We start from the raw sequence: 27,954 nt of genomic DNA on the forward strand, positions 1-27,954 counted from the left end.
TTTATTTGATCAAGTATCTGAAAATTCTAGGGTACAGCACAGACTCATATCATGAATTGTCTTCTTGATTTTTCTTTCTGCTTGATTCAGATCTCTTCTGAGTTTTGGCTTCATACTCTACCTCCTCTCAGGTTCAAGTCCATAGGAAATAAAGTTGCTTCCCGATGCTTCAGTTTCAGGTCTTTGGCACTGATTGGCCTGCCTAGAATCACATGTCCATTCTGAACCAATTAATGGCATCCTGCAGAATATTAGTGGTTTCCTAAGACATTTTGGAGAGGATTACCATCAGCATTAAGGCAGGATGGAAGCTTCGTGAGAAAAGTCGGAATAGCTTTGACAACTAAAGGCGGTCAACGTGTCAGTAACCCCCAGCTTCTCCATGGGAGGCGGTCTCACAGAATAACCCGGCCAGGCAGAGAGGAGCCACGCCCCTCCCGGGTCCACGCCCCTCCCGGCGTCCGTCTCTGAGTCGCGTCACTTCCGACCTCGGACGATCCGCATCCGGGTCAGGCAGCACCTCTGGCTGTCGGAGTGTGTGACTGGCGGTAGTGCCGCGCCGTTTGCGTTCTCTTGCCGGTCTGATCCGCCGAAGTGCTTGCAGGCGGGGAGCCCCCGCGGCCTTGCGCTGAGAAGGACGGGCAGGGGACCTGGGAGCGAGCGGCGGCCGGGCTGCGCCGCTCGGGGGCGGGCTGGCGGTTCTGCTCCTTCGCTCGCTGCTGTCTCTGGGAAGCGGGAGCCAGCCCTGAGGAGTCCTCCGCAGGCAGCGACCCCCTTCCCCGGCTCGCCTGCCCGCCCCGCCGGGGAGGGCGGAAGATGCCGGTGAAGAAGAAGAGAAAATCTCCTGGGGTGGCAGCGGCAGCGGCGGAAGACGGAGGCCTCAAAAAGTGTAAAATCTCCAGGTACCGCCGCCCCCTGCCCTTCAGTCTTTGCTTTTTGCTGCAGGACCGAAAAAGGAGGCGGCCGGCCGGGCCGGTGAGAGGCGAGCCCCCTCTGATTAACCGGGGTGGCAGGCGCCGGACCGCGTGAGTGTGCCGGGCTCCGCCTCGTGTTGGGTTGTGTGCTCAGGCGCCGCTGAGGGACTTTGAGAGTCGCTTCCCGTCCGAGTCTGCGTGCCGGGGCGGGTCGGGGAGACGAGGACCCCTCGTTCCCTAAGCCTCCCCCGCCCTCAGTCCAGACCTGGCAGTGTACAGATCTATGCAAGGGTCGCTTCTAGAATTTCTCTCTAGACTGTGAAGAAAGGAGCAGAGCGCGAGGAATTTCGTCCTGACTGCTGCTTTGGGAGTCAGAAAGAGAAGCTCCTTGTGCTGGAATTGGCCTCCAGATTTAGTATTTGGAGTGATGTAACTCGGACCATCCCAGCAGGAGCCCCATTTTCTGGAAGCATAGTGCCTCCACCTGCCAAATAAGTGCCTGGCTATAGTGCCTCCGTAGCCAAGTCGTTATGTGCAAAGTTGAAAAGGCCCTGCAGGGGTTTTGTTGCCATCAGGATGCTGTTAGCTCTCAACATAAATATTAATAATTTGAGAGCTATCGTACTCTGCATCTTCTTGGAGAAAAAGAAAGCAATGCAGAGTTGTAGTTGTATAATAGCTCTTTGGTTCCGTTGTAGCATGTCATTAAGGCATTACAGCAACACTGTATGCTGCAAAAAATCATTGCAATTTACGTGTGAGAAGTGGGTTTTTTAAATCTCCTTATTGGATGTCTTGACTGTCTTACTGGTTGGCACTTAATGTAAGAACTTCAGATGCTACCATTTAAAGTAGCCATCATTATTAAGAGGAGATAATGATAGAGCTCTCCTTAAAGAGATAATGTAAGGTAGGTGACCTCTTTAGTCTGCTTCATCTTTTAATAGGTTGGATTTTTCCCCCTATTACTGTGGTTGGCGGAAGAGCCCGAGGGTATTGGACTATTACTGTGAAAGATACTGCTGTTTTCTTATACCTCTTAATAACTCATACTAGAATTTGACATATACTCCACTAGCTCATATTTGTATGAAGCATGCAAATTAGATTTCTTTTACTTTAACTTGTAGCAATCTTAAATGTATAACATATTAAAATTATTTAAATTAAGCACATTAAAACAGCTGAGCCGTTAGTATTCTTAGCACTCAGGTGATACTTTGCTCTATCAACTTAAAATTTTAATTTGGCACCCTTATTTTATAATACATTTTTCAAAAACTATTACATAGTTGCAGAAGTTATATTCCTGTCACTGTGGTAGTATAACTGAGCTCCTTGAGAAAAGTTTCTCTGTTCCTTAAATTTTAGAGGCCACTTACGAACTTTCTAAATTTTAATTATTTTATGAAAAAGATAGATCCTGGTATTAAACTGCTTTGGCCCAATTATTTGAACTGGTATGATCTATTAGAGTTTTTTTTGTGTGTTTTTTTTTTCTTTTTAATCTGTGGAATCTAATTATACCTTTAAGTCCTTTATTATCTTTTATCTTTAAAATGTTTGTTTAAGTTTGGTAGATGGTAAATAAACAACTCCTAATATATAATATTCTGAAATGTTGATTCCCTGAGTATCAAAATATACTTTGTAAGGTTCATTTTCAAATTATACACATATAGAATTTCTATGCAAATCAGCAGAATCACTGTAAAGATTTATATTTTCCCAGCTACCAGTCCTGCATTGATATCATTAGGTTGAACTTCCGTTTGGTCTTTTGAAATCTGGGAGCAATAATTTTAGTGATATTTTTGGTATTTGATAGTGAGCAAAGTAGCATTTGGGCTTTGTTAGCCAGAAATTTTTATGTATAGATTACTGTTTCAAATTGCATATATTTAACAATTACAGTTTTTCCCTATAACACCAACTGTAAAAAAAAAAAAAAAAAAGACTTTGGTTTGAATTGAAGTAGTTCATATTGAACTTAGCTTTTCACTAAAAGTTGAGACTTGATAAAATTCTTAGGCATTTGTGTGTTTTCTAAGCTATTGCAGATCCCAACCCCCTGCTAGACTAATAAGTGGAGAGGAACATTTTTCAAGCAAGAAGTGCCTGGCTTGGTTTTATGAGTATGCAGGTAATGAAATTAATATAAGAAGATATCAGTCACATGCTTTAAAACTTTTTTTTTTGATTCATTCATTTAACAAATATTTATTGCAGGCCTGCTATGTGTTAGTGCTGTGTGCCGAGATCAGGGTCAAGACTGAGGATTATGGTTAGGCTAAGAATTTGGTGCCCTTTTAGGCTGATATTTTTTAAAATATGTAATTCAGTATATGTTTAGTGGGTAGGGTGAAACTCATTTACTGTTAGTAAAATTTGTAAATAGATTCATTATTGGTTTATGTCCATTGGCTATAGTAGAGTTGGTATTCTGGAAAACTGTGTGTAGTAGAACATTTTATACTTTATATGGTTCTTGTTTTTCTTTTCAGTTTTCTTTGAAGTTTTTCTGAACCATAAGCTTGTATTTTCTGAAAGTTTTTTTTGTGAAACTTTTGGGAAGACATAGTAAAAGATTTAAAACTCATATATCATTCCATGACAGTTTTACCCTTTAATACAGTTATTTATTTAGCCATTCACTTCCACTGGAGATGCAATAATAAATAAGAAAGTAAACAGACTAATGTTAGTATAGTATTCTATATGCTATTAATATATTAGGAAGATGCACTGTGAGAGTTCATAGGAGGAGTGTATAACCCAACCTTGAAAGTGTCGGTGAAAATTTCTTGAAGAAGCTAGTTTAACCTGCACTAAATCCTGTAGGTGATGAATGAAAAACTCTAGGTCTAGGATGAGACTAGTCCAGAGGTAAAAGTCAAAAGCCTGGGATGAGGCCAGAGTTAAATATATGAAAAATAAACTTTGTTTCCCATTTATTATTAACTTCTTCATAGCAGTTAAAGGGGAGATAATTCATATTAAATTTTATACCTTTTCCCCATAGAATCTTTAGAATGATTTAGTTATTTTTAGAATTATTGATTTTAAATTTGCCCTCACCCCCAGCTCTTTCCTTCTTTTACCTGTCTCCCTGGTTGGGTTTTTTGGGTTTTTTTCCCCTTTTATCTATCATCCTCAGAGTGCTTGTTTAGAATAAAACACTGTATATGCAGTCATTGTCTTATATTTAGTGATAATAAGGCTTAGATCTCAAGGGAACTTTGAACTTAAGATTTAGTTTTAGGTTATGTATGGAAAAAAAGACTTTTGAGAGACAGTAGCTTCACTGTTGGTATCCTCTGAGCAATCTCAACAATATAATTTAAAACTTGTTTAGTAACAGAACAGATTCTTTATAGACCAGAAAAGCTGCTATTACTGGCATCCCAAGACAACCACTAACCCAAATTAAATAAAGGGAATTCATTTTCTTTTGACCTCCATTTGAAATGTTGACCCAGTATTCAAAATGCCAGTTTTACTGGTATGCATGGTAAGATATAGAATCACAGGCTGGTCATCTTACTTCACCTATAAAGGGTACTAGATACATAAACTTAATTAGTCTTTTTTTTTTTTTTTCTTTCATGCTTGATTGTTTTTCCTCTGATAGGGACTTTCCTAGGTAGCGTAGGATTAGATTTAGTTAACCATTTATTTTCTGTGCCAACACTTTTTAATAGCCAGCAGATTAATTGCTATCTTTATTCTTTATCTGATTTTTTCCTGTGACCATTCTGCTAAGTAGGTGGTGGTATTCTTGTTTTATAGATGAGAAACAGGCTTAGATCAAGTACTTTGCCCAAGGTAAGAGCATACAGTGACAAGAGCCTGGATTCAAACCTCGGTCATTCTGACCATGTAGCCTATGCTTAACTGCTACTATCTTGTTTTAAAAATTTGTATGCGGCAGCCAATTTTCCTTTTCCAAAAATTAGTAAGTATACTTGAGGTTAACTTATTTTCTGTCATTCATCGAATGATGCATATTTATGGAGCACTTGTATCCATGTGTCAGGCACTGTGCTGAGTGCTGGGAATATAGTGGTGAACAAGTCAGACAAGATCCCTGCCCTTGGGGGACTTGCCTTCTAGTGGGGAAGACACAGTAAATAAGCAAGATAATTACAGATGGTGGAGGATTATAAGTAATGTGGTGTGATGCAGGGATAGAAAGTAGAAAGTTGGGATGGACTTTCAAATAAGGTGACTAGGGAAGGCCTCTCTGGAGATTGCTTCAGTCAGAGACCTAAATGATGAGGAGGTGTTAGTTGTTTGTCAGATAGAGTAACTGAGATGCCCTTGTTTAAAATGGAGACAGTAATTGTGCCTTCTGAGATAAAACATGTAAAGAAAACACTTAGTACTGTACCTGGTATGTAGTTAGAACCCAGTAAATGTTAGCTGTTATTAAAAGAGTAATAGTACTGCAGCATCAGAGTTACTGGTTGTATATTTTTATAATACTCTTCCAAAAATTTAACAGTACAGCTCCTATGTAGCTTATGTTTAAGGTGCTTTGTCATGCTTTGAGCAGATTTTCCACCCCCTGACCATTTGCTCTGGCTGGCATTGTTTTAGACCCTGCAGATATAGCTGGGAACTGTATGGTTATTAAACCATCAGAAAATTGATTTTCTTTGAAATTTTAAAAGTGTTTCCTGGAGGAGGAAATGGCAACCCATTCCAGTATTACTGCCTGGAAAATCCCATGAACAGAGAAGCCCGGCGGGCTGCAGTCCATGGGGTCACAAAAGAGTCCGACATGATTGAGCGAAACAACTGCAACAAAATATTTTACCACAAATCTTGTTAATAAGATATTGTAGGTCATAAGTGATGTGTGAAAAGCCTGATAGTTTTTCCCTTTCATAAGACCTCTCATTTTGAATGATACTTGCACTGGCAAGGATTCAGGAATATATTAGGCCTGTTTTTGAAGAAAGGTGTAGGAAGTGAAAAGGCATTTTAAAGTCTTACAAAGAATCAAAAAAGGGGGATGTAATTGCTTAGTCCTAGTAAAGTAACCAGCTGGTAGAGTGAACTAAATCATTTTCATAGCTTCTTAAATTGAGTAGAAACCCATTTTGTGCCTGAAATAGTTAAATTCTACTCCAGAGGTTTTACCCTGAAAGTAGTTTTATTGGAAGAGTTTGTTTGAAGAAGTATAATTGATGTTATGTGATCTGGGGAAAAGAACATTAGTACAGACTTGGTTTTAGATTTAGATTGTTGTTATTTGTTTTGTGAAAGTCACTTGACATTTACAAAAAGGTCTTACATGTATCTTATATATCTTTATATAACAATTTAACTTGATTTTTACCACATTTTATTCAGTAGTCTCCCATTTTCTAGGGAGCCTATTTTTTATGACAGTAACTGATATTTCTTGATATGACTCTTCAGCTTTCTCTTCTAATTACTGGTGATGGCAGTGTGGAGGGCAAGTTTGCTTTCTTGCTGCATTAGGAAAGTTTAAAATATATTTCAATCATGACTTAAAAAAACTGTTTTCTTCCATTCAGTTTTTTTAACTGGTTTTTATTTTCATCCAAACCACATATAAGAATGCACATTTCGTTATTTTTTTTAACACCTTAATTATGTATGTGTGCTTTTAAAGTTACATAATTAACACATTTTCATAAAAAAGCCTCCAAATGTATATTAGGAAGTGAAAGCTTCCTATAATTACCACCCCATAACCTTTTAACATTTCATGTATAAAAAAGTACAATACTTATTTAGACCAAAGAATTTTTAAAACATTTAGTTTCAGATTATGTGTTAACATCATCTTAGCAGTCTGGACCTCATCTGAGACAATGAAAGCTTAACTGGTCCCATACTGGGTGGTTACATTTTTCTACCATAGGACATTGGCCCCATGTGGTGCTTATGAACTAATGATGGTGATATAAAACCATAGGACATTGGCCCCATGTGGTGCTTATGAACTAATGATGGTGATATAAAATGCCACTTGAGCAGCCTTGGTCTAGTCCATGACATATAAGCTGGAGTATTTTTAGTCCTTAAGAAAGGAAAACAAGTTTCTCTTAGCTACTTTAACATTTGAAGACTGTGTTTTCTTTCAAAACCAAGGTATGGTAAACATATTTCTATCATATCTAGTTTTAAAATTTATTTTAGCCTTTTAAATTAAGGTATATCATTATATTAATTTCAGGTATGCAACATAATGATATATGTTTTTATCACAAAATGATTACCACCTGTCACTACATATGGCTACAAATTTTGTTTTCTTGTGATAAGAACTTTTAAGAATTTACTCTCTCGCTACTTTCAAATACATGAAATAGTATTATTAACACTATAGTCATCCTGCTCTATGTTACATCCTCAGGACTTACTAAATTTGGAAGTTTGTACCTTTTGACCACTTTCTCTCATTTTGCCCACCCCTGCCTCTGGCAACCACCAATCACTTCTCTGTATTTGAGTTCGATTGTTTTTGGTAGATTCCTTATACAAGTGAGCTCACATTGTATTTCCCTTTCTCTGACTTGTTTCACTTAGCAAAATGCCCTTGAGGTTCATCCATATTGTCACAAATTTGTTTTACTCTTATCAAGTCAAAAGATAACATAAAAAATAGGAGAATTGATGTACTGACTAATGTTTAGTGTTACCAAGGGAAAAAAATAGGGAAAATGTCCTTAATTTTTGAACTGATAGACATAGCTAATTAAGCATTTATTTCCACATTAAGATTACATAATATTCATGCTTTACTAGGAAAATATCTCATTCTAGAATCTCAATGTAGCCATTTTCTTATATCATTATTGTTATATCTTGAAAGTATTAAATTTTTATGGATATATTTCAGAAGGTTAATGAATGACCATCTGTTTTAGTAAGAAACAGATATTCTCTGTTTACTGTCTTGATTTGTGGGTTGGTACTGGCATATTCTAGTAGAATGAGCAGCTGAAACCTTCTTGTGCTTCTTTATATTGATGCGTTGTCAAAAAATTTCTTCAGAGGAAGCTCTCAGTAAATGTATTTTAAAGGATAGATTCAAGTGATTGTACAACCTAGTGATTAATGTTTGTTTGTATGTCCTTAATTATATTTTATAATGTGTTCAAAGAGGATTTCAAAGTTAAAAAAAATTTAATCTGTACTACAAATATTCATGCTTTAGCAAAGGTATATCAAAATTCAGTCAGTTATTCACAAAAAAAGTTATGTATTCATAAATTCCTTTAACACAGTGGCTTCTGTTTTATGTTGATATAAAGTTATAACAATAAAATATATAAATTATTTTTTTCTTTGAAGGTCCTGATGAAGTTGTAGGGCCAGAAGGAATGGAAAAATTTTGTGAAGACATTGGTGTTGAACCTGAAAATGTATGTTTTATTTTTAAGTAGAATGGAATGCAAGTGGGGTATAGCATATTCATAAATTTCTAAAAATTGGAACAGTTTAATCATATAAGAAGATTTTGTTTCTTCATGAATATTGCAAATTTTCATTTAAGTTTTTTTAAGTGAATTTAACTTGGGCATGTATTATCTTTCTTGATACAAATGTCTTTTGTAATAGAGTAAGAGAGATTCTACCTTCAGAAACTGTTAGAATATTTTGCTTTTAAGAAATTGACCCATCTAAATTTCTTTACAGTTATTAATTCCAGAGATTGTACGCTTTAATAGTTGAAGGATGGAAATAGTTGTATAAAATTGCTCTCCATGATAAATATAGACATGATAATCTCTGTGCTGACTTCTCCCCTATCCTTTATGTTCTGTTCTTTCCAGATTATTATGTTAGTTTTAGCGTGGAAATTGGAGGCTGAAAGCATGGGATTTTTTACCAAGGAAGAATGGTTAAAGGGGATGACTTCATTACAGTAAGAAATTTTTTTAAAAAACAAATTTGATGGCCTATTTGAAAATCTTAATTGATATTTTGTGCTTCATAATTTCAGGAGTAAGGCTTCACCTTAATCTATAACAATCAGTTCAGGATTGAAAAAAATTATGGTCTTTGGCAAATGAGCAGTTACTCCATTTTTCATATTTTCTAAGAAAGAATCTTTAAGAACAGTTCTGTTAAAACCCACCTATTTTCCTGATGCATGAATTAGAGCTTTATGATAGAAGTTATTTACTCATGGAATGTTTGAGCAATGAGGGACTTCCTTCTCACATATAGAATTCTACTACGTGAGTAGTTTGTTCTTCGGCAGTTCTGAGCTCTGGGGCCTCCTCTCTCTTCAGTTTTATACTTAACTTAAAAAAGAAATTTGAAGTGAGTTACATGACAGTTTTAGAGAATAAAAGTAGAAATATTGTTTGGCATTAAATGTGCAACATTTAGCCATTTTATAGTTGTATACTTTCAGATTGTTTGCTGCTTTTGAACACTTTTCTAAGTTACAAAATTGCTTCTTTATAAAAATAATTAGATTTTGGCTTTCCAGAGTAAAGTGTGCTTAGTTTCAATTGGTAATTGTGTGTTAATTTTATATTATGTCATATTCCTGATGTTCATCCAGGAAGTAATTAATAATCAACATTCTAAAATAGAGCAGGCATGAATTTATAATATTTTTGGAGCCCCAAACTGGAGGGTAATTAGATTCATGTTGTATGTTTTTAATTAACATGTGTTAACTGTTCTTTACTCCTTGTTTGCCTATCCTTAACTTTCAGAATACCTGTTTTTTCAAGTGTATTTGTTCATATGAAACTTAAATATTTTTGAATTTTCAGTGTCTAATGTTTTCTAATTCTCCTTTTAAACCAGCATTAACATTTAGATATTTTATGTGTGTATATACACACACACAGATATAAAGAAAAGAGAACACAAAGTCAACTCTTTCTCTTATTATTTATGGATGAGATGAGGAGTCTGAAATTCAGAGAGGTGAAGAAAATTTTTGCCAAAGTTTACATAGTTCCTATGTAACTAAGAATAGCAGAGCTAGAATTTTAATTTCCTGATTACCAGTCTACCATACTGTACTTCCTATTGTGTCATCCCTTGTGTTTTCCTTTGTTAGCACTCTTCATAAAGTAGAAGGCCATTATTAGCTTTTAAAATCATAGTGTTTATAACCAAGACCACAAATTCTGCCTTTCATCTAGGTGTCATAACATACCAGATTAAAATAATGTTGCTTCTGAAATTCTTTGAGCTGTTTCCCACCATTTAATTAATTTTTTAGAGAAAGATAAAATATACGGGAGTATGCAAAGAATATAAAGAATTTTATACAGCTCAGTCTGTTTTACTAAAACCTGTATTGGTTGTCACATAGCTTGTTAATTGTGAGACCTTTTATTTGGCATTACAGTTGCTTTTTGTACTGTTCCTGCTGCTGCTTTTGTCCTGCATTTTTCAGTATCTCAGCTAACAAGTGTTTGCATATTTTTAAATCAAAAGTTCCTAATTGCTTTTGAATAACTTGATATTATATAAGGAGCCTCCATATAACATATAAACAAAAATGTTTCTAGTGTTTACATATGGCTTTAGGTATATGCTAGGAAAATTGATGAACCCATGAACATGTTGATTATCAGCTAATCTTTCCAGTAGGAAGTTCACAGGCTCTACATAATAAAAGCAATATTTAGCACTTAAAATTGACTCAGAGGTTTTTGTTTCACTCATGTATTATCCCCTACCCATTTGCCTAGAAGGAAATGGCAACCCACTCCAGGGTTCTTGCCTAGAAAATCCCATGGATGGAGGAGCCTGGTAGGCTACAGTCCATGGGGTCGCAAAGAGTTGGACACGACTGAGTCACTTCACTTCACTTCACTTCACTCCACTATAGTGTAGAGCCTTGAAGTTACTAAAATTAGGCAAGCATTCTTGACTGGGAAAATAAGTTCTTTTCCTCTGATGATCTAAATTGCTATGTGATGTACAAAGTATCTTTTCTTAGTTGGCTAAGTCTTCTTATCCCCTGAATATTCTTATAAGGAACTTGTATAAAATAGTTTATTTTTTACAAAGTAAACCAAAAGAGACAGAGCTCTTAGTTTTTTCAAAAATGTATAGTTTTCTAGTATACTTGGTTTTATATAATTATAAAGTATAAAATTTCACAGACTTGGTTTTTTTTATAGTTGTTTATATTTTTAGGATTTAATTTAACCTGAACATAGTTATTTGATGATTCCTGAACCACTTTAATGTAGTTATCAGCTATTTCAAATTAATTAATTTTAACCCTTAGAAAACTTGAGTAGAGCTCTGCTAAAGAATAGAAAGAGTCTGGTAGTTAAGACATACATTATGGTCAAGAATAGTAGAATACATAATCATGGTTAATTAAAATCTGTAATTGTGTAGTACTTAACTGTTTTCCGAATACTTTTTTGGAAAACATATATTTTAAAGCTGTTATTCATATAGACTTTCCATAACTGAATTGTCATTTTCTGTGTGAAAGAATTTATGGGTATGAATTTGTACATAATTGGAGTAGAATGGTCATTTTGTAAGTTTTGGGGATGTAACTGCCATATCCTTTCCAGATATTTTGCTCTATTTTGTTTTCATTGTTGTTTATTAATAGTCAAATTTCCCTTTAAGTCAGATTTAATTTAATAGATACTTACCCTTATTTTATCTAAGATACTGTGCCGCCTACTGGTGATCACAGTGAGGCATGGGACACAGCTTTTACCCCTTAGTTACATTCTAGCAGGGCAGGTATATTATGTAAATATAAATCCCCAGTGACTCAGCGATAAAGAATGTGCCTGCAATGCAGGAGAAGTGCGCTCCATCCCTGGGTCAGGGAGAAGGAAGTGGCAACCCACTCCAATATTCTTGCCTGGGAAACCCCATGGGCAGAGGAGCCTGCTGGGCTACAGTCCACGGGGTCTCTGAAGAGTCGGATATGACTGAGAAACAAACCATAGATCCGTGTGGGATGGGACAGGTGCTGAGTAAAAGTAACAGATACTGTGAAAGCGCAGCTGCTAAGGGGATTAATTTCCGCTGATTAGACAGGCAAGTCTTCACTATAGGTGTGGCATTTGAACTAGACCTTGAACAATGATTAGGATTTTGATGGTTGAGGATATAGGAAAATGTTTCAAGAGAAGACTGTGAGCAGAGCCTTGAGAAGGGAAAACATATGTCTAGTTTGCTGGAATCAAAAGGTACATAAAAGAAATTGACAGCAGTTTTAAACTCCAGATAGTTGAGATAATGGCTGCATTATGCAGGACTTTGACTAATATGTTGAGAGAGTTTAAACCATATGTTTTAGCTTGGGAAGCCACCAGGTTTTTGAGCACAGGAATCATCAAAGATTTGGGGGATGATTTCAATAGAGTTGATTTTTCTTTTTTTAAAAAAAATGTTTTAAAATCATAGACTCTTGAAAATCTTAGGAAAACTGTGACCCTTATCCCCCTTAAAATGCACATATGTTGCTACACACAAAATGTTGTATATGGATCTTCTTCCTTGCATCTATAGAGGCAAGATTCCAAGGATACTTGAAAATTTTATTCTGCCATACTTAATGGAGCAAAGGACTTTTCTCATATGTACCAGCTGAAAGTTTGTTTTTGGAGCAAAGATGAATTACCATGCTGTTAGAGAAAATTGTGGGCATAGATCTTTGAAAAGAGTATACTTGATTATGATCATGAAAAAAGAGGGGAAAGAATAGCATCTGACGAGAATGGTAGTTCCCCAGGCTGTCTTCCAGTAGACTACAAATTCTGTACCTTCTGGTCTCCATGTTGAGCCCTGTACTTTGAAGAGTAAAGGCTTGACGGACTTTGCTTTCTTAAAGGAGAGAGGAATGGGGAACATTTATATAATTTTTTTTGGTGAGAGTAGAAGAGTTGAGTAGATTGTATGCTATACTGTGTGTGGCATATGATTTATCATTCACTTAGCATTTGGGGCCCAAGTACCAGTTATTGTTGGTGTGGTTCTTCCCCTCTGCTCTCGCGCAGAGTCACCATGACTGTTTCAGAATGTCCCCTATCCACATTTCCAAATGCCTCCAGAGGTGGATTTTTTTGTGTTGTTGTGGTCAATAGACCTGATTCAGAGAACGTTCTAAATCCATAACTTTGTGAATAAAGTTCTTCCTATTACAACATCAGTGTATCTCAGCATTCTTATTGGGTGAAGACAAGGAAGAGAACCGCACTTAGACCTAAATTAATCTCATTTTAAAGGTCATTAATGAAACAGAAATTCAAGTCTCTCTTGTTAATAGAATGTTTAACAATATTGAGGAAATTGATCCCCAAGCCTTTATGTTGAAATTTAAACCCATTTCTATTCATTCTAACAGCAGTGGCTTTGAAGATTGTTATTGTATTGTGCTAGTGTTCCCTGAAAACTATAATTTTATTTGATATTCAGAAATAGACTATTCTTATTTTCCATGCTATACTACTTACAGTACGTTTTTCTTTTTAGTTCAGAAGAAATATTCTTTCTACACTTGCTGAGTTAGGAGGTATCAAGATTATTCACTCCTGTGAGTCTATTTTGGGGCTAGATTAAATATCAGAATTGTCTGTTAATAACAGCTTGGGCGTGTTTACTGGTTTTGATGGGTTCAGCCATGTCTTTATGATGTTCGTGATAAATGTGGAGGTTTGTGTTCTAATTTTTTTCACTCTTCTCTAAGAAGAAGCATTGATTGTCAGTTCTATTAAATTCTTTCTCTGTTGAAGGTGTAGATAAGCCATTAAGCATGATAGTTTGGAGAGAGCCACCCATGTGAAGATGATTTTTAAGCCATCTGACTCAGCCTGTCAAACTGAGAATTGTGTTACACATTTAATACATGATTCTCATTGATAATCTTATGGCTGTCTCATTGTTTTTGTGGTTTTAAAATGAGACGACAGACTGGAAAAGATTAAGTAACTTGCCTAAAGCCACATGGCTGGAAGTGGAAAAATTGGAATTTCAATTCTCTGTTTGACTTGAAACTGTTCTTTATATTATTGAGGTCTCATCCTAAGTAATATTGTTACTTTGTGTATCTCCCTGGAGAAGAATATGGCAACTCATTCCAGTGTTCTTACCTGGAAATTGCATGGACAGAGGATCTTGGTGGGCTACCTACCATTCATGGGGTCACAGAGTTGGACATGACTGAGCAACTGAGGACACACAACTGTGGAATGTTAAATATTTGGAAAGCTTGTAATCTTTTAGAATATCTCCTAGAGAGAGTTGTCAGTCACTACTTACACACTTAATTCTGTTTGAACTATAGTTTTCCACTAACCTTTTCCTAGATGGGAATTTTGAAACCTTTTGTCATACATCATCTACTTTGTGTTTTATTTTTGATATTCATACCTTTATTTAACAGACAGTTTTGGAATGCTGGGGCCTGTATGCCAGGCCCTATGTTAGTACCATGAGGGCGATTTTTGAATTCTGGAGGTATTGAGAGAAAAAGCTTTTGAAGTAGGGAGGTATCCTTTAACTTGTTTTCCCTCCTGAATCTCAAGTCTGTGAAAATGTGAGTCACATCATTAAAAAAAAAAAAAAAACGTAAAAAGCTGCTTGAAGAAGCTGTAGAAAATGAGGCCCCTACTTAAAGGTAGGTCCTGGTGGGAAAGGGAGTACCTGTGACCAGTCACTTCTAGTACTAGGACCTTTGGAACATTCTCACTTGACAACTCTGGAGATAATGAAGTTTTGAGATGTCCCAGTTTTCAAACACTATTATAATAGCATGTAATCTGATAATTTGTTTCTTTTGCGTGTTCTTCTGGTAGAAGTTAACTGCATTTTCAACTTTCATTAAAACTTTTCCATATAATGAAGAATGTTTGCACTAGTAGAAGCCATTTATTGAAATAGTAAATAATAAATTTCTCATAAATGGTAAGAATAAATTTTTCTTGTTTCTTCTTGAAACATTTTGCGTACTTATTCATATGTAAGGAAGTAGGCTCCAGACAAATTAGATGATTAACTTATCCAAACTTTGATTTCCATTTCTGGCAGTTACGGCATCCTAAGTATGCAAACAAATCGTTTCCCATTATTACACACCTAAATGTTGGTTAAAATACAAAACATCTTTTAAAAAATGTACTTGACTATAGAAAAACAAATCAGAGGCCAAAAATTAAGAGAGGTGGTAATTCCATAGGGCTCTATGGAGCTGGCATTTACCCTGAGGATACCTGCCTGTTCTTAGTCACCTAGGTTAACCTTTTATGCCTGTTGGGAACTGTAGACAGATTGCAATGAGAATCATAGTAAAACCTCGCACATTTAGTTATTGATGCCAAATCTGTCCAATAGATGGAGACTTGATTGCTTGGGCTTGGTTTGACATACGCAATTGGAGACAAAGGGCTTCTAGTTGAGAGAATTCTTAACTAAAAGTGCTTTTGGGGGAGTTCCCTGTTGGTTAGGATTTCAAGACTTTCACTTTCATGGTCCTGGCTGGGTTCACTTGCTGGTTGGGAACTGAGATCCTGCAAGCTGAGAGGCATTGTCAAAAAAAAAAGAGCTCTTTGTCATGAGGATGTAGACACTATCCAAAAATGCATTTTAGTATTGTCTCAGGTAATTAGTACTCCCATGTGTTTAGTGGAAGCATTTCTTCTGTACAGGAAAGCATTTTAAACAGAAGCCTCAATTTCTTCAGAGAAAAGTTCAGTGATTGTTAACAATCAGAAATCACTAAACAAGTTGGGAAACATCTTAAACTTCAAAACAAGACTCTTTAAGGCTAGTATTTTGAGTTACTACAATCTCAGTATAAAATAACTACATTAATGTGTATTAAAAAAAGAATGGTGTCAGATCAGATTTCAGATAATTTCTAAAAGTGAAATATATAAAAGATTTAAAGCTCAGTAGATGAAATAACTGCAAAGGAGATGGTATAAATAAAATGGTGACCTACCATATTTGAGGAAAATAGAAAAGAGTCTAAGAGCTATAGTGGATTAATTTTTTTTAAATTAGTTTTAAGTGTGTTCTGTGATTTTTGAGTGTGTTTTCTATATTCTATATTTAAATCCTTCGTTGAATATGTGGTTTGAAAATGTTTTCTCCATGTCTGTAGCTTGTGTTTTTATTCTCTTACAAGGACTTTTATACAGAATAAACGTTTAAATTTTGATGATGTCTGATTTATTAGTTTTTTCCTTCTTATGTGTTTTAAGTGTTAAGTGTAAGAATTCTTTGCCTAGCCGTAGATCCTGAGGATTTTTCCTTATTTTTTTTTTCCTATAAGTTTTATATTTGTACATTTTACTTTTAAATCAGTAATGCATTTTGAATTGATTTCTATCAAAGGTATGAGACTTAGATTTTTGGTTTATGTATCTGTGGATGTCCATTTGCACCACTACCATTTGGTGCAGAAACTCTTTCTCCTATTGAATTGCTTTTACCTTCATCAAAAAGCATCTGGACTTACTTGTGTGGTCTGTTCTGAGTTCCCTGTTGTATTCTGTTGATCTTTTTCCATGACCACACAGTCTGCATTACTATAACTGTGTACTCAGTCTTGAAGTCAGGTAGACTGATTCATCTTTTCTCGAATTTTTTTTTTAGCTACTACAGTTTCTTTTAACCTCCTTTTTCTTTCTTGGTCACACTGTGTGGTGTGCGGAATCTTAATTCCCCGACCAGAGAGAGAAACCTTTGCTGGGAATGGAGTCTTGGCCACTGGACCACCAGGGATATTCTGCTACTACAGTCTCTTTGCTTTTCCAAAAATTTTAGAATAATCTTACATGTTTACAAAAAATCTTACTGAGATTCTTGTTAAAGTGCATGTGAATTTGAGAAGAATTGACATCTTTACTCTTTGACTCTTCTAAGAAGTAAATGTCTCCATTTACTTAGGTGCTTGGTTTCTTTCATCATTTCTTTGTAAAACATGGATGTCCTGTACATATTTGCATTGTAAGAAATAAACCTAAATATTTTGTCTTTATTTTCGTCACTATAAATATTGTATGTTTAATTTTAGATCTATATGTTCATTATTAATATATAGAAATAGAATTGATCTTTGTATGTCTTGTATCCTATGAACTTGCTGAACACACTTATTCTAATATTTTTGTGTGTGCTTTGGGTTTTCCACATGGACAATTGTGTCATATGATTATGATGCAAAATAGGGACAGTTTTATTTCTTTTCTGGTCTGTACATCTTTTATTTCCTTTCCTTGACATATTGCATTGGCTGGAATGTCTACTACTGTGTTGAACAAGTGTGGTGATAGTGGACATCCTATTTTGGTTCCCCATGTTAGAGATAAAGATACCAGTTTTTCACCATTAAGTATTGTTGCTGGTAGGTTGTTTGTACGTTTTTTTGTTTTTTTTTTTTAAATTGAGCAAGTTCTCTATTTCTGTTTTTTTTTTGGTGAGTTTTAAGGTGTGTAGATATTAAATACTTTAAATACACTTTTTCTGCATTAAATCATATAGTCATGTGCTTTTTCTTTTTTTAGCCCATTAAATATGCTTATGTTGATTTTTTTTTGTGAGTACTGAATCAGTAGTGCATACTTGGAATAAATCCTACTTGATCATGGTATATAATTATTTTTATATATTGCTTAATTTCTGTTTGCTAATATTTTGTTAAGGATTCATGAGGGATATTGGTCTATAACTTTATTTTCCTGTTCTTATTTATTGAGTTATAATGGACATAAAATGTTATTTCAGCTTCAGATGTAAAACATAAGGATTCAATATTCGTATATATTATAAAATTAAGGGCTTCCTGGATAGCTCAGTGGGTAAAGAATCCATCTGCAATGCAGGAGACACAGGTGACATGGGTTTGATCCCTGCAATAATATCACCATAATAAGTCATTAACATCCATCAGTATATGTAGTTGTAAATTTTTTTCCTTTGTGATGATTTTTCTTTAATTGTCTTTGATTTTAGGGTAAAGGTAATACTGGCTTTATAAAATTGGAAAGTTTTTGCTTATACTTTATATTTTGAAGGAGGTTGTAGAATTGATCTTCAAAGATGGTGAAATTCTCCAGTAAAACCACCTAAACCTGTATATTTCTTTTATAGATGTTTCTAACTTTTGAATTTAGTTTATTTAATAGTTTAATAGTTACATAAGTCAAATATTGGTCCATGTCATCTGTTGTTTTTTTTTTTGGCTATGTTGGGTTTTTGTTGTGTTGCATGGGGGCTTCTCTTGTTGCAGAGCATGAGCTAAGTCGCCCTGCAGCATGTGGGATCTTAGTTTCCTCACCAGGGATCGAACCCCCTCCTCTACATGGGAAAGTGAATTCTTTAAAAAACAATTTTTTTGTTTATTCATTCATCCATTTAGGGCAGTGCTGGGTCTTCATTGTTGCAATGACTTCTCTCTAATTGCGAGGAGCAGGGGCTGCTCTCTAGTTTTGTGTGGGCCTCTCACTGTGGTGGCATCTCTTGTCGAGCCCGTGCAGGTGTGGCTTGTGGGGTCAGTAGTTGCAGCTTCCAGGCTCTACTGTTGTGGCGCGTGGGCTTAGTTGCTCTGAGGCATGTGGGGTCTTCCTGGATCAGAGATTGAACCCATGTCTCCTGCACTTACGGGTGGATTCTTGACCTCTGAGCCACCAGGGAAGTCTTAGAAAATTCTTAATCACTGGACCACCAGGGAAGTTCTGAGTCTGTTTCTTCTTTAATTATCAAAGTTATATCCTTTTGATATCTGCAGGTCTAATGATATACTTTAATTATTTACTTTTCCTACTTGTCATAGGTTTATTCTGGTCTTTTTCAATAATCTAAACTCCTTATTTTGGAATCTAGGTAAGATTTCAAAGGCAGGAGCTTAGATTGTTGATTGAGATTGTTTTCTTCTTTAATATTTGTATTTATCTTTAGTGCTATAAATTTCCTGCTTAGCACTGTTTTGTATCTCAGAAAATTTGATATTTGTTTTCCTTTTCATTCAGTTCAGTATATTTTTTGGTTTCCATTCCCATGAACTATTTAGGAGTTGGCTGTTTATAATTTCTAAGTTTTACTTTGTAGTTTGGTCTCCCTGTGGTTGAAGAACGTATTCTGTGTGATTTCAGTTATTTTATATCTGTCAAGGTTTGTTTTATGGTTTAAGATTGAAATTTTGTTGCCATTGAGTAGAATGTTCTTTTCATGTCCATTGGATCCTGTTTATTGTTGGTGTTGAATTCTTCTACAGTTTGCTGATGTTCTGTGTTGTTCTGTCAACTGCTGAGAGAGAGAGAAATTGAAATCTAACTAATTGTGAATTTATTTCTCCTTATATTTTGCAGCTCTCGTCTGGTGCACACATTTGGGATTGTTCTGTCTTCTTGGTGGATGACCTTTTGTCATTATGTAATATTCTTCTCTAGTTTGATAAATTCTTTGCTCTGAAGTCTACATTAGCTGACACTAGTTTAGCCACCTCTCATTTCTTTTAGTTGTTTGTACAATATGTCATTTTCTATTCTTTTACTTTCAACCTGCCTATATTGTTATATTTAAAGTCAGTTTCTTCTGAACAGCAGAGAGTTTAGGGCATTTGTTGCTGCTGTTCCACTCTGTCAGTCTCTAATCTTACAATTGGTATATTTAAAACACTTATATTTGATGTAATTACTGATGTATTAAGGCTTAAGTCTGCCCTGTATTTTGCAATTCAAAAATTGTGGTTCTTTTTTTATATATTTCTTTTCTTAGACTTTTAATTTCTTTGCTGATAGTTTCTATCTTTTCATTTGTTTTAATTTCTTCTTGATTGCTTACTGAAGCATTTTTATAACTGCTTGAAATTCTGAGTTGAATAATTCTAAACATCTTTATCATTTCAGTGTTTGCATCTATTGATTGCCCTTTTGCTGTTTGAGATCTTGGTTCTTGGTATGGCAGGCAGTTTTTTTTTCTTTTTATTTGAAACCTGGAAGATTGGAGTATTATTATGTTGTGAAAGTCTGGATCTTATCTGAGGCTTCTGTTTCAGCTCGCTTCCTCTAATACCACTTGGGCAGGAGAATTGAGGGCTGTTGCCTCCTTAGTTTCAGATTCCCATAGAAAGTGAAGTTCCTCTCTGCATCCGTTGTCCTCTGGGCAGGAAGTCCTCATTACTGTCAGCAGAGGTGAGCAGCCTCCACAGATACTTTGTCCCCATTGACACTGTTGGAGTGACGGCGGTGGTCCTGGGTAAAGCTGAAAGCCCTCACTCGAAATCCTCCTCTGACACCCCCAAAGTGGAGGAGGAGTGTCTGCTTTTCACTGCCTGGTGGGAGTTCATGTACCGCTTGTGGTTTCCGCTGACACCGCAGAATTCGAGAGGGCGACCTGCTTATATCCTAGTGTTTTGTTTGTTGTTTAGTCCCTAAGTCGTGTCTGACTCTCTTGTGACCCCATGGCTCCTTTGTCCATGGGATTCTCCAGGCAAGAATACTGGAGGGGGTGCCATTTCCTTCTCCAGGGGATCTTCCCAATTAAGGGATCCAACCCAAGTCTCCTGCGTTGGCAGGAGGATTCTTGACCACTGAGCCCCCAGAGCACCCCCATATCCTGGTGAGGGTGGACCGTTCAGTTCCCCATTCAGCCTTTCCTGGCGTTGGTGGGGATTGAGCCAGTTTTCTCTTTGGTGTTTGACTGGAGAAGAGTGGTTTGCTTTGTTTTTTTCCCTTAATGATTTCTGTCTTGCCAGATTGCTTTCTTTTGGCTAGAGGGGGAGAGCAGGCTTTTGAATGTTTGTTTATTTTTTGTCTGCCCTCATTGGCATTTCTGTTTTGCTGACTCCTTCAGCTTCAAGCTGGGATAGATGAGGCAAGAAAAAAAAACCCAGGGAACATGCTACTGTATCATTTCTCAGATTCTTTCAGAGTCTTTTTATGTTTGTTTTGTATATAATGTGTAGGGCTTTTAACTGAATTAACAGGAGAGACGTGAAATAACACTTCATCTTCTTAGAAGCAAGTTGTTTCTCTTATTTTTTCTTAAAGTGAACTTTCTGCCTTCCTTCCCCATCGCACTCTACTGCTTCTTTTCACTGCTTCATTTTAGAAACAGATTCTTTGAAAGCAATTGTCTAGGCTTGTTTTCTCTAGTTTCTCCTCATTCACTCTTTTAAACCTATTCTAGCATGACTTTATCCTTACAGCTCCTCTGAAATCACTCTTGTTTACAAGTGAATAATCAAACCAGTTAATACTTAGAAAGCTTTGGGTGAAGCTAAAATTGTACTTAGAGGGAAGTCTGTAGCATTAAATATTATATTAAAAGGGGGGGGGAGTCTAAAACCAAATGAATGGGTATCTAATTTAAGAAAAGGGTTAACCCAAAGAAAAAAGAAGAAAGGAAATAAAAAGTGTCCAAACCCTGGTAAAATAGAAAAAAGATACAGTTGAGAGAATTAAGAAATTCTGACAAGGTAATCAAGAAGAACAAAGAAAAGGCAAAAATATATAATAATCATGTTAGAAAATATTATAAACATTTTAATTGGCATATTTAAATAAAATTATATGTGAAATAAGTAATCAGAAAAGTGTATAAATGACCAAAACTTGATTCAAAAAGACATAAAAAAAATCTGAATGGTCTAATAACCATTTAAAATGCTGATTTAGTAGTTAAAAGGTTTCCCTTCTCTTAGTAAAAAGGCCCAGGTGGTTTTTTAGCTGCTGAGTTTGTTCAAATCCTAAATCCAATCCAATGTTGAGTAAACTTTTTTCGGAAAACAGAAGAAAGTGTACCATTTTTCATTTTGGTTTTTTGAGGCTTATGCTATAACCTTGTTAGAAGACTAGCAAAAAGAATGTGAAAGAATAAAATTTACAGCCAGTCTCATTTATGAACAAAGCAAAATATCCAGCAGTCTATAAAACAGGTAACATGACCAAGTTTGGCTTATTCTAAGAATGCAAGCATTAAGCAACACTAGAAATTTATTCAGATATTTACACATTAATAAAACGATAAGTTACTACACATCACATTGTTGATTTAGAACAGTGAAAGTCTTGGTTAAATCTGAGAATGCTAGGTGTATTGTCATGAGTACTGAAATCAGATTTGCCTTGAAAACTATTGGTCACAGTGGATGGTACAACTAATTTGATTGAAGGGAGTCAGATGATCTCAGGACAAACTGTGAGTTAGTTCTGATGAGTAATTTTTTGACAAAATATTAGAAGGAACAGCATATCAAGGAGATAAAATAATATGTGCTTAAAGCATAGATATGGTGTTTGGGAATGGTAAGTGAAATATAACTAGAGCACAGTTACATTTTAAGGATATTGGGCCCTGGCTAGAGATGAGATTGGAGATTTGTGCTAATTGTGAAAAGCTTTGTCTGCCTTGTTTCTGGCTAAATAGTGGAGTAAATCAACCCAGGTAAAATCAGAAAGCCAGTAATCCTTTTGAACATTCCATCTCTTTAGCTCCTTATATTTAGTTAGTCATGCCTTTAGAGATAACATCTGTTACTTGTTTGCATTCTTTTGTATATGTACCTTATGTAAAGTTAGGTGCTGTCCTGATATACTTTGATTTTTTGTTGACTAAAAATGTAGTAGGAATCTGAGTTTATGGCTGAATCACTAATATAATGTATTTCCTCTGGATTACCTACTAAACTTTTAACAGCTATCATGGTTAGTCTCTTTCACCAAATGGTGCCTGAGAGTTTGTGTTAGAGGCCTGATTAATTTTATTTGTTCTGTCATTGTAACTTTATTTGTGGTAAAAGAGTATATCTTAGTATGTTTCTTTTTACCAAATATTTGTGATTTTATTTGCGGTTTTTGCCTGAGTCGTGGGTGTTTTTTTAAAAGAAAAGTTATTGGAGTGACCTTTCATACATAGATTGCCAGGTTTTCTTTTCCCTTTTTCATGTATTGGTAGATAGAAGGCAACAGTTATTCTAAATTTGTGAACCAGAGAATTTAAACCTAAACTAACTTCATGAATATGCTCACTTTTTTATTTAATGCATTCCTTCTAACCCCCAAAGATACTTTTAATTTTCTTAATTATATAACGTTTGATTTTTTAATTTAAGGTGTGACTGCACAGAAAAGTTACAGAACAAATTTGACTTTTTGCGCTCACAGTTGAATGATATTTCTTCATTTAAGAATATTTACAGATATGCCTTTGATTTTGCAAGGGTAAGTGGGATTTCCATGTTTACAGTTTTAATATATTTTTTATTATCTTGAAACCACACTTAGGAAAACTTTTTTATCTTTTGTTTTAGGATAAAGATCAGAGAAGCCTTGATATTGATACTGCTAAGTCTATGTTAGCTCTTCTCCTTGGGAGGACATGGCCACTGTTTTCCGTATTTTACCAGTACCTAGAGGTATGTATATGTTTTTATTTTTAAAATAATATTTAAAAACTTAAGCTGATTGAAAAACATACCTTTAAATGAATAAAAACAAAAAAATTTGTAATACTGTAGCTTTTTAAAAAATGTGTATAAGTGGTTGAAAATTTGTTTAAATGTGTACCTATCTGCTCTCATTTAGACATGAGTTCATGTTCATTAATATGTTTTGTGCATAAGCTGTGTGTATTCCCTTCCTCACAGCTCTTCTCCCTTAAAAAAAAAAAAAAAGATAAATCTTCAAAAAATATATTTTAGCACAAATGCCCTTAATGTAAAATTAGTTTCTTGGTACTTTTCAGGAGAGAATTGATGGTAGTGTACAAATTTCAAGCTTCTAAATCAGATTTCTTTCTATATACAAGATATTTGACTGAAAAAAATCAATTTAAGAGAACCAATTTTAGTATTAAAGCTTAGACTCAATCTAAAGAATTAGAATAAACTTGTAATATGTTGTTGTTCAGTTGCTCAGTCATGTCTGACTCTTTGCAACCCCATGGACAGCAACACGCCAGGCTTCTTTGTCCTTCACCATCTCCCGGAACTTGCTCAAACTCATGTCCATTGAGTCGGTGATGCCATCCAACCATCACATTCTCTGTTGTCCCCTTCTCCTCCTACCTTCAATTTTTCCCAGCATCAGGGTCTTTTCCAGTGGGTTGGTTCTTCCCATCAAGCGGCCAGAGTATTGGAGCTTCAGCATCAATCCTTCCCATGAATATTTGGGGTTGATTTCCTTTAGGATTGACTGGTTGGATCTCCTTGCAGTCCAAAGGACTCTCAAGAGTCTTCTCCAACACCACAGTTAGAAAGTTTAATATTTTATGTCCCCAAATATGAGAATGTACTTAGATATAGTGATTACTGAGAAATGTATGCTGAATTTATAAAAGAAGTATTGTTTTAGAAGAAAGGCTTTATTCTTATACCCGTTGTTCAAGGTGATTCTAAGAAGATACTGTCCTTTTCTTCCATTTCTTGCTTTGGTAGTGTTTTTTTGCTTTTGCAGTTTTGTCTTATTTTGGTGTACTTCTTTCCATTTCTTGAATATAGATGCTTTTGCTTTGAAAATAATTTCTCATGAAGCTGATTGTTTATCATAGCAAGTTCCCCAGATTAGTTTTGTTTAAAGCTTGTGATAAGAGACAGTAGTATAAAAAGGTCTTATGTGCACACTTAAATCTTTTAGCCTAATAAAAGTAGATTGGTTGGTGGACATTACCTATCTTCCTCATATTAGTAATTTGGGGACAGAGATAAATATCATTCCTTGTAAAAATATTCCCGTGTAAAGGTTGCTGAGAGAACTAAATATTTTCAAATGTTTGTTGTGTGGAGGGTGTTTAACATACATTATCTTTTTAAACCTTTATAACACCATTTTGAATTATGTTTTATTTCCACTTAGCCAATGAGTAACTTTCCCAAGTTCATTCAATTAAGTAACAGAAGTAAGATTTGAAACCAAGCCTGAAAAATGCCAACTTCAAATGTGGCTAAACAGTAAACCTTATGTAAAGAAACAATTTAATGAGAAGCAGCAGGAGGGAGTTTACTGTGTATAAGAAACATTATATATAGCTTGATCTCTCTGGTGATTACACAGCATATACATTGGTAAAAATTTATTGAGTTTTACCCTTTTTGTTAGGGCCATTGATGCTGTGTTATTCCTCAGAAATTAAAAAAAAAGAAGGAAAAAATAAATTTGAAGATGTTAACAACTAAATGACCCTGAAAATTCTCTTAGAAACACAAATAATTAAAAGAGGAATAACTATTTTTAAGGAAAGACTAAATCACAACAAAATCACAACTATGTTTATTGAAGTCAAATCCTAATAGATATTGCTTGTTCTCTAATCCACATGTTTATATCATTTTCTACAGCAATCAAAGTATCGAGTTATGAACAAAGATCAGTGGTACAATGTGTTAGAATTCAGCAGAACAGTCCATGCTGATCTTAGTAACTATGATGAAGATGGTGCTTGTAAGTATATAATACAGTGTTTTCCTATGAAAATATAGTTCTTAAAACTATTAAATGAGAACATGGATTTGTGTATCATTACCATAAAGAGTTTAAACTTCCTAACAGATCTTCTTGTTTTAATTGTGTGTTAAGTGTGGGGGAGGCAGGTATAGAAGGTAGAGAACTTAGATTGAGCACCATTATAAAATCTGTGCTGATAACTGAAATATTTTCAGTTACTTGGTAGCAGAGCACTATAGCTAAATTTATGATTTCTGCAGCTAGAAGCTAAAATTCTGCTTTTTTCCTGTCTTTCCTGGCATTTTACTATGGAAGAAAAGTGCAGTCATGATTTTAAAAATAGGAAAGCAAAACAGCTATAGTAGCAAAAGCTTTAAATTTAATATCATAATATCCATTCACAGTATGGCAAATAATGTCAAAGTAACTTCCATCAGAAATTATTGAGTAAACAGTCAATAAACTGTTTATGATTTTTGAATTGGTTGAATTAAAATATCTGTCAGCCCCCTTCAGTGGAAAACCCAGGATGCCATAGAATAGGTGTTGGAAGTAATGATGAATTATTTAGATAAGCTAAATGAATTTTCTAGAGCTGTAAGTTTTTCACTCCCATCACGGGCTTGGCTGCATGTGCTGTTTCCATGTTGCAAAGCATTATATAGAAAAGGTTGTTATTGTTGTTTAGTTGCTAAGTTATGTTGAACTCTTTTGCGACCCCATGGACTATAGCTCTCCAGACTCTGTCCATGGAATTTCCCAGGCAAGAATCCTGGAGTGGGTTGCCATTTCCTTCTCCAAGAGATCTTCCCAACCCAGGGCTTGAACCCAGGTCTCCTGCATTGGCAGGCAGATTCTCTACCACTGAGGCACCAGGGAAGCCCACACAGAAAAGATACCTTCCTATAAATGTAAACTGAGGTTAATGGACTTCTGTGACACTGAAGAAACAAAATACTGAAGAAAGGATAACTTTATTTCTTTCTGTATATGTTGTGTCTTCCATTTACAAAATAGTGTAAAATTTAATATTTTTATAAATAATACCTTACAGCAGTAAACTGGCAGCTCAAGGACTGTCTGGCCTGTAGATGTATATTTTCATGTGCATTTGAGTCAACGTTTTAACTGAGAGGTTTTGAATAAAAATATAGCTTCTAGATTTGTTTGAAAAGTTAGAAAATCTGACAGAACTCTTCCTGTGTTCTTCTATAGGAATTAGGTTGGAACCAGTTAGTGGCTTGTGTTGGACTTGCTTTCTGGTATGCTGGTCCACAGTATGACAACATCTAGGTTTCTTTTCAGTTGTCATTGATTATTGTGCTAGCCTCCTGGTTTTCTTACAGTAGAGAAATATCCATTAAAAGCAAGAGAAAAAGTGAGATCACCAGAGGGTTTTAAGAAGAATAGGGCAAGCATATTGCTTTATGGCAATGAGTTTTCCCTACATTTCCAAACAATAAACAGTGAGCTCGTTTAAATTGCCTCTCTGACTTATGTAAGTAAATAAATTTGAACTCCCTGCATTATAAAAATACCTTTTTATGGTAGTTCTTAAGGCAGGTGTTGATATTTATTAGGTACTCGCTTTGTGTTCAGATTTATAGTAGGTTCTGTACCTGGAACAGTATATGGCCACACCTTTAGTAAACTTATACACTTCTTGGTGAGGTAACAGAAATATTACATTAAACACTTTTCAGATTGTTTAATAATTAATTGGCAGAAAGCCGTGGGCAGTTAGAAAAAGGGAGAGGTTAATATTGACTGAGTTATCAGAGAGTTCATGAAACACTTAAATCCTGAGAACGTGGTTTCTACAAATATCCATTGTGGAAAGCCCCTTATGTTTTTAAAAAACAAAAGCCAAGAAAGCACCTATTAAGTAGAAGGGAGTCTGGAAAGAAAACACCTAAAGAAGGGAAGGGTCAGTTCCCTATCGTCACCATAGCGTTTGTGGTGAGTTAAGAGATAAGTTCACTGAATTCTAATAAAAATTGTTTCTTTTATTTCTAGGGCCTGTTCTTCTTGATGAATTTGTTGAGTGGCATAAAGTTCGTCAAGCATCATAGCAAGAAGTATTGTGAAGAAAATGCAAACCTTTTGATCCTGACGTGTGTACAGGCTAATGAGATGAGGGGAAAAAAAAACCTAAGGGGTGCATTTTCATTCATATGAAAGACTTCTCATAGTACTTTTTTTTCCTTTTTTTTTTAAAGGAAGTTTTCTTGTTACATGTTATGGGCATTGAGCCACACCTCTTCTGAGACTGAATATTGAAGTTTTTGTTTTGAGTTATGTTTATAACATTTATTTCAGAACAATAAAGATTCAGATTTGTGACAAAGGCCTTAAGTGAAGATGTCCGTTGAGTGTCAAGAGTGGTATTTATTTTTGTAAATTTTAATTCTTGAATTTTAGAAGTCTGTCATACCAGGAATTTGTGAAATTTTAAAGGTTTTAAACAGTCTTAGTATTTGGCAACTCTGCTCATGGTATAGCTCATATATTCATCTCTGCACAATCAGAAGGAATATTTATTGGCCTTGACTTCTTGGGTAATTTCTGATGCACCTAATAAAATACATTTCTCGATATTGGGGAAGTTCAGCTGTGGTTTTCTGTGAAAGTTGCCAACATATTATGCATACTCTTTATCT

At 35.3% G+C, this 27,954-nt stretch overlaps 1 protein-coding gene across 2 annotated transcripts; it reads left to right on the top strand.

Moving 5' to 3' along the window:
- The first annotated feature begins 493 nt into the window (after nucleotides 1-493).
- DCUN1D5 (defective in cullin neddylation 1 domain containing 5) lies at nucleotides 494-27,644 on the top strand. Of its 2 annotated transcripts, XM_061143209.1 has the most exons (8): nucleotides 494-902; nucleotides 2,966-3,057; nucleotides 8,247-8,317; nucleotides 8,729-8,820; nucleotides 22,966-23,074; nucleotides 23,164-23,268; nucleotides 25,189-25,291; nucleotides 27,311-27,644. In XM_061143209.1, exons 1-8 carry the CDS (start codon nucleotides 817-819, stop codon nucleotides 27,364-27,366), a joined length of 714 nt encoding a protein of 237 aa, XP_060999192.1. In that variant the 5' UTR covers nucleotides 494-816; the 3' UTR covers nucleotides 27,367-27,644. The 2 variants fall into 2 exon arrangements, with proteins under 2 accessions (XP_060999192.1, XP_060999201.1); XM_061143218.1 differs by lacking the exon at nucleotides 2,966-3,057.
- Nucleotides 27,645-27,954: the final 310 nt, after the last annotated feature.

Source organism: Dama dama, chromosome 1 (genome assembly GCF_033118175.1).
Source record: "Dama dama isolate Ldn47 chromosome 1, ASM3311817v1, whole genome shotgun sequence".
NCBI classification, from domain to species: domain Eukaryota; kingdom Metazoa; phylum Chordata; class Mammalia; order Artiodactyla; family Cervidae; genus Dama; species Dama dama.